This window comes from Montipora foliosa, chromosome 4 (genome assembly GCF_036669935.1).
Source record: "Montipora foliosa isolate CH-2021 chromosome 4, ASM3666993v2, whole genome shotgun sequence".
Lineage (NCBI taxonomy): Eukaryota > Metazoa > Cnidaria > Anthozoa > Scleractinia > Acroporidae > Montipora > Montipora foliosa.
Genome location: NC_090872.1, coordinates 31,529,633 through 31,537,132, shown reverse-complemented (window position 1 = coordinate 31,537,132; position 7,500 = coordinate 31,529,633). Strand labels below are relative to the sequence as shown.

At 41.0% G+C, this 7,500-nt stretch overlaps 1 protein-coding gene across 1 annotated transcript in view; it reads right to left on the bottom strand.

Moving 5' to 3' along the window:
- The window catches only part of LOC138000612 (gem-associated protein 5-like), a 35,460-nt gene that overhangs the window by 3,850 nt on the left and 24,110 nt on the right, over nt 1-7,500 (bottom strand). The window contains exons 20-26 of the mRNA XM_068847149.1: nt 7,380-7,500; nt 6,772-6,891; nt 6,374-6,458; nt 5,948-6,073; nt 2,910-3,066; nt 2,263-2,459; nt 621-1,700 (exon numbers count right to left, since the gene is read on the bottom strand). The exon at nt 7,380-7,500 is cut by the window's right edge and continues 27 nt beyond it. Coding sequence (XP_068703250.1) covers nt 621-1,700; nt 2,263-2,459; nt 2,910-3,066; nt 5,948-6,073; nt 6,374-6,458; nt 6,772-6,891; nt 7,380-7,500 — 1,886 coding nt within the window. The remainder of the gene's footprint in view (nt 1-620; nt 1,701-2,262; nt 2,460-2,909; nt 3,067-5,947; nt 6,074-6,373; nt 6,459-6,771; nt 6,892-7,379) is intronic.

The following is a 7,500-nucleotide window of genomic DNA, read 5'->3' as shown; positions in this document are numbered from 1 at the left end:
ACCGGCCATGTGAGCGTTAGCCCTACTAATGGAAATGGGTCCACACAAGGACAGAGAAAAACTCTGACCAGGGTGGGAATCCACGACCTTCTTCACTCTAATCAGTTACGTCTGTTCAAATATAAGTGCTACACGGCCAACGTTTGTAAAAACTTAATCCTTCCTTGTACTTGTACTGTTCATTGCCGTGACTTTAACATCTTCAGTTCCCACGGTCTGCTCCCGTCTGACCTTGTAACTCAGTCGTTAGAGCAGCGGTGATATAACACGAAGGTCGTGGGTTCAATTCCCAACCTGGTCAGAGCTTTTCTCTGTCCTTGTGTGGGCCCATTCCCATTAGCAGGGCTAACGCTCACATGGTTCATATGGGGTAGAAAACTAGCACTTCACATTACACTCCAATCAGTTGAGTCTGTTCAAATATAAGTGCTACACGGCCAACGTTTGTAAAAACGTAATCCTTCCTTATGTTTGAAGTCCTAGTAAGACTGCAAGTATGTACTTGTTTTCTGTTCTACATGTACATACCCACTTGAAGGTCTCACTCAACGCAATGGGCGTACTCAGAGCAGAAAAAGCAATCGTAGCAGTACACTAATAAGTGAGTATTACAATCAAACCTTCAACTCGTATTCCTTGAGTTCCTTTAGCACTCTTGTTTCTTCATCTTGCAGACCATCCAAGCTTGCACCACCTGCGGTGAACCTCAAGTCAATTGGAAGCTTTCCGTCATGCGTCACCAGACCTTTTGTCATTATTTCACTGGGTGAGGCTTCTTCCTGAGATTTTTCAGCTGTGTACCTGTCCTCATTTTCACCTGAACCCTGTCCATCTGCCTCTTCGTGGCCCTCACCACCATTCTCTGTCGGTTTCACTGCACTGTTGACGCTAAATGTCCCATTTGTAAGTTCACATTCACTGCAGTTCGCAGTTATGCCCACTGGTTGAACCATTTGCTCTCTAATTTTACTTTTCTTTTTCTTCCGACTTAAAGATTTTCCTGTCACAAATTGCCGAGATCTCATCAACAACATCGCCTTTCTTATTTCAGTGAGCAATGAACGAAGATTACAAAGTCTGGCGTGACGATCTGAAAGCAAAAGACCGCTGAATTTCTGCAAAGTCGACATCAAATCCTCTTTACGACCACTGTCACTTTTCCTGGACGAGAAAAGTTCCTTCTCAGCACAGGTCATGACTTCGTTATGTTCATCACTTTCGAAGATAATTGCCGCCGCGACTTCCTGTTCGCTCTTAAGTTCGTTAGAGTCGGAAAACTTGTGGTTATCTAAAGAGTACTCAGGTTCGCAGAGACAATTGTTGTCGTCTTCTCCGAAGGATTTATCCGAGTCACTATGGAAAACTGTAATTGCCTTTGGAAACCGATACCATAATTCTGTAATGAGCGCTTTGGCATAATAAGCATCGAAATGACGAAAGAGTTGCTCTTGCATTTCCCTTGTCGTTGCCCTATCGGATGTGGTTAAACCACATAATTCATGGCTTAGGCTCAGCAGGTTGTTCAGAGATCTAAGCCCATTTGGCAGCAGCATGAAGCAAAGCTGTCGTTGCAAGGCGAACAAACACTTTTTGCTGCAACTGGACAGAGCCTGCAACCAGTACTGGCAAGCGGTGTAGAGATCACCAATAAGCGCCCCCAGCAGTCCAAGAGTTATCTCAATGGAGAGTTCGGATAAACTCTGGAAAAAGATGGAATGCAGGATTAGTCGGGCAAGACGTATTCTGAGAGACACAAGTCGCACAAAGGGACTTCAAGGGAGCAATGAAACAAAATACAGTCAATATTAAGAGGCTGTTTTAAATTACGTGACTGACAGCCATATTGGTTTTTGACTCTGAAGAAGAAACTCTTGCAAAAAAAGAGTTTAAAATCACGTGGCTGGCAGCCATACTGGTTTTTCCCGCCAAATAAAGTTTGCAAAAGAATAGAGTTAAATTTGCTGGACGAATAATTTGGGTCAACGAAGATACCGCCGTTTTTTCCCTGAAGGATACCAACATGGCTGCCAGACCTCCTGTGAAGAGAGGGCTCCAATTTGTTTACCCTGGAGGGGTCCAAATGTTGCATTTGATCAGCTATCGCCCACCCCCTCTCTACCCAACGTTCCTCTGCTTACTAAAGAAATGTTTGAAAATCAAGATGGCGGCCAAATAAATAATAATTTATACAAGAAGTACACTAACTTCCTTATGGTCAATTTCGCCTTCAACGTACGCTAAACAAAATGCAGTTCACATTACCTCGGAGATAGTCCCTGTTCCAAAGGAGATAGTCTCGTAATGTGCCTTAAGTGTATTGAACAATGGGAGCGTTGAATGCGGTTGGAATACGCCACAGTCATACCATGCTTGTACAATGGATGCAATGAACCATTTTCCAGGTTTGCTATTGGCTATCCAAGGTGATTCGTAAGGCGTGTCCACATGAAGGTACTTCCCTGAAAGGAATGGATGATTAGTAACTCGTTGAACCCTAGCTATGGTTAAATGAAGCAGGGGAGTGGGTAATGGAGAGAGGAGGAGTTAGAGAAAGAAGTAAGAGAGACAAGGAAACAGGTGATTTGAACAAAGAGGTAAACGGAATCACCTGTGAGGAGTACACTGCGGATAAAGTCTACGAAGGAGGAGGGCGCAAGGAGAGAGCGGAAGAGAGGGGAAGGCGGTGAACATTGCGAGCAAAGAACGAGATTTAGGTTGAAGCAATGAGGAAGATATTATGGAAAGGGGAAATTGGGGCAAACACGTTTTCGAACCGAAACAAAAAAGAACGTTAAGCAAGTACGAGGACAAGGACAACGGCAACAAATGAAAAGTTCTAGCTTGCTTACACCGAACGTGAACAAAATAGTTTCGGTCGCGGAAATTTTTGTTTTGAGGCGACAACTCACCCAATTGCACCGGTTCCCTGGTACCAAGGTTGGTCAGTTGGAGAAACGAACTTATCTTGGTTCGCGCAGCGTCGTGAAAGAAGTCGTCGGTGATGATTTGTTCCTCAGCCAGTGTGACGATCAACAGTTCATGCACGCAAACATTTAAAAGGTGCGCCTGAAAAGAAAAAATAAAAATGCCAGCAGCAAATAAGCCGGACTACTGGTAAGGGCTTCATTTTGAACAGAAAACAAAGCCTTCGACGATGACGTTGTATTGTGATTAGGCCCTTCTAACTCTCTCATCATGGACAGTTTAAAAGTACGTAAAGCAGTTTTTGATCGAGTGTCACAAGAGCTTCCATAGGCTTTCCGATTGGCTTAAAAATCTCGCGCATTTTCATCCAATCTATGACAAGAACGAAACCGATTGTGATTAGCTCGTGCTTCGTTGTCAGTTTAATAAATGCAACCAAAAGGTCGAGACAGCATAAAGCAAATCGTTATCTTTAAGAAAGTTGCGACATTTTTAAATTTCGAAGACATGTTTCGATGTTACAAACATCATCGTCAGTTACAGAATATTTGAAAAACCGTTAGGACTATATAACAACTAGGCGAAACATGCATAATTAAATATGATTAAGTGACAAGAAATATATATTTGAGTGAGTTACAAAGTGTTAGAAAGAATGTAGAGCCTAAAGCGTAAGTGTCAGGTTGACATGATGAACTTGTTGGTTTAAATTAGGCTTTTCCCAATTTATATGCATAGCCTCCTTGACTTTAAGTTGAAATTTGGTAGGGGCGGAATCAAGGATTTCGAAACAATCCGCAGAGAGAGATTGACGACAACGTTCTGAGCTTAGTAAATGGTTGAAGATGTGCGAGGACTTGTCTGAAGAGAGATGTTCATAGACGCGTGTGGAAAAATGACGACCAGTTACACTAACGCTTTAGGCTCTACATTCTTTCTAACACTCTGTAACTCACTCAAATATGTATTTCTTGTCACTTAATCATATTTAATTATGCATGTTTCGCCTAGTTGTTATATAGTCAACGGTTTTTCAAATATTCTGTAACTGACGATGATGTTTGTAACATCGAAACATGTCTTCGAAATTAAAAAATGTCGTAACTTTCTTAAAGATAACGATTTAATAAATGTCAATTTATAATGGTAATTGAACTGAGTGGAGTGCAATTTGGTCTGAAATCATTCGTGTGATTTCAAAATTGAATGAGTTCGATGTGAAATCACAAGTATGATTTCAGACCAAAATTGCACGACACTAAGTTCAATTAACACTTTATTACATCCATTTAGAAATCACACAATTATAATTTATTATTGTTTAATCGCTAAAATACAGGATTTTAGTCAGTACCAATATTTTAGTGAACCAGTTGAGAGCCAATCAAATTGCAAGGATCACCAGTGATTTCTAAATGGATGTAATAAAAACTTTAAATTAACCAAGTGTACATTTATATTTCAATATCATGTTTTAAGGTCATGTGAAATACAGTCTTGTCTTGTCTGCATTTACACGATTTGCGCTTAAGGTGGCCGAACACAGTTTTCACCCGATTACCAGTTTTTACTGCCGACTCAGTTGTCCTCCTTCAAGTTTTGAACCACTTTAAAATAGTATTGCAATGACAAAACTGGAAATTTGTCAATGGGAGCGTGGAAGCGTGCACGCGTTTCTCTCTCTCGTGTTTGCGCGAGCTGAAGAACAGTCAAATGCGCACATGATCGAAAACTGAGACTGAAAATATTTGTTCGCATTCATCGGAAACACGCCTATTTCTCACTAACCAGTCGATACAATTTCAAGAAATTTGGCCAAAGAGAATAGCAGAAACCAACGCAGTGGTCTATCACAAAGATATTGGAATTTAACAGAGGAAATTTGAATTACGAATATAACCTGAAAACGCAAAACAGTGAATTAAAAAAAAATTCTTCCATCACAATTCTACCGGACCAGTGTTAACTTAAGTACTTTTTTGAATTCATCATAGGTAAAGGTTGAAAGAAATCTAACAACTTAATATAAATTGTCAAAAAGCTAGTTTTTAGCTTTCAGTTTACTCAGCTGTGTTTCCATGGAAACGAGGCACAGCTCCTTTAACATAACGAAACAGAAACCTCTGTGGTTAAACCTTTTCCCTGGCCAATTTTGAGTGCCCAGACATCAACCGCTTGGACGTAATTGAAAATAGAACTTTGGATTCTTAAAACTGTATTCGGCCACCTTAATCCGCGCATTTGATTGTCTGCTGTCTGCTGCCATAGGAGCATAGGCAAGATAATTTTCTCTGGATTGAAGTGCAGTTTGATCTAAGCGTCATCAAACGTCGCGGACGTGGTTTTTGAAACAGCTTTTCTTTAACAGTTTAAAAATTATGCGTATTAGAATCTTCTGCACAATGAACCTGATCCCGAGATGACTTCATGCATACTTGACTTACTACCATGCGGTTACAAGAGTGATTAAGTGCAAACGTTTTTGGGTCGCTTAGCAACGCTGGCCAGAGCAGTAGTTTCCTTAAAACAAGAGCAAAGGAGGTTCTTTTGACTGGAAATCAAGGACATTGGTGCGTCGCTATTTACACTCTTGTTCGCTTAAAGGGGCTATGTCACGCTATGTTAGGGTGTTTAGGTGATATCTTTAGTTAATCACGAGTTTAAAACTGGAAAATGGTAATGTGGAATGCCTTTACTGATAAAATTACCGTTACATCACAAACAAGATGATTCTGAGCAAAAACGACCTTTATCCAGGCGATTTGCCACAAACTTGAAAAACGTCTGGCCGACCTTTTCAAAATTACCCAAATGCAATCCGTCTCAATCTTGTCCATTTGCGTCCATCCGCGCTTCTCTTTCCTTTTGGTGTATTTCTCTATGTTGTTCAACAGTCCAAAGTGGTTATTGCAATGTTTCATTCTACTTTTTGGGCATTTTGGGTGTCATGAAATTACATCATCATCTTGCGTGACATAGCCCCTTTAAGTATCCGTGCTTTCTATGACATACACGAAATTACCTCAACTCCAGGGCAGCTAGTCAAAATTTCCTGCGCGTCTTTCCAGTTTAGAGCGATTAGACAGGATTGCGTAAGGCGCAGGCTTAATGAAATGGCCAGTTCAGTCTCACCACTGAGCAAAGAAACCTGAACAAAATTGAACACCAATGATTAATAGGAAATCTGCCCACTAGTTCCCTTAACCGACGTCCTAAGACCCACAAAATAGGAAGCTATTCTCCTTTAAAATCTTAAGATATTAAAAAAGCAAAGGCCCTGCATATAATTTTAGGCAAATTCCATTATAAAATTCTAACCGAGGGTAAAAACAAAGTTTTAGTCACAACCCTCGGTTTAAATCACAAACCAAATAAAAAAACAGACGGTCGGCGATTTTACAGTTTACCGACGGTCCCGACCGTCCCGTCCAAGAAGTTGAAACAATACCTGAAATGCTGTCTTGAGTGAAGGCTGATCCCCTCGGCGAACCAAGACTCGCACAGCGTCGGCTGATGACTTAACTGCCAAGTAACTAATTGAGGAAAATGGAACTCTCATGATCGAGTTACTGAGGCTACCGAAGCATGAACTATGAACTAATACATTGTGGGAAAGGCGATCGACTCGATTGGAAGCTGAAAAGAAATGCTTTCCACAACCCACCATTTTGTAAACCCACCTCCAAGGGTTGGTTTACAAAATAAAATGAGACAATGAAAGACCCTAGCTCTGGAATAATACAGGTACAGCCTAAGAAAACCAATAAAATTAAAGTGTTTTTTTTAGGTGTAGATAAGTCAAATCTCAGGGAAACTAAAGTGGTTTGTTAAACAGGGAAGACATACCATTTGGCTGCTTGCTCAAATGAATTTTCCGTCTCTAGTTTCCTAGCCCATGCGCTATAAAGATCGAAAAGGACTGGGTCTAGCGGTGAGAGTCGCACCTTGGCCAATGCAATGGCCTCTCTGAAAACAGAAGAGAAGTTGTTGAGTGAAGATAAATAAACAGACGAACTGCCTAATAAGGCCCTAGATCAACTGGTCTTGTTTGGGGTTGCCACGGGTTTGAATCGATCCATTTTCCCGTTGGTCCCAAATCAAAGCCTATGTCGCTTTTTGTATAGCTAACAGATCCTCTCTTTCAGCTGCCAGTTGTTCCTTTCAATAAAAATGCTTACCATTGACAAACAGTACACAACGACTTGCAGCTTTTAAAAGGAAACCTTCAAAAAAACTGAAGTTAAGTATATTCTTGTTTCTTGGACTAAATAACGTGCATCTAACTTACAAAAAGACAAAACAGAAACTCAGTATTTAAAGGTAGCGTTACACTCCTTCTCTTTCAAGCTACCGACACCTCAAGCATTGGTCTTCCAACACTGACATAACACGTCTACTCCTTTAGAGAATGAAGACAGTAGAGCGACAGCGAAGGCGACCAACATCTTTGCTACCTGTACATCCCCTGTTTCCTAAACACGTCAATAGCTTTGTATGTGTCGTGACAGGCCAGGTAATACAGCACTGCACGCTGATAAGATCCTTGCGATTCTAACTGGTCAGCAAATGCTCGCG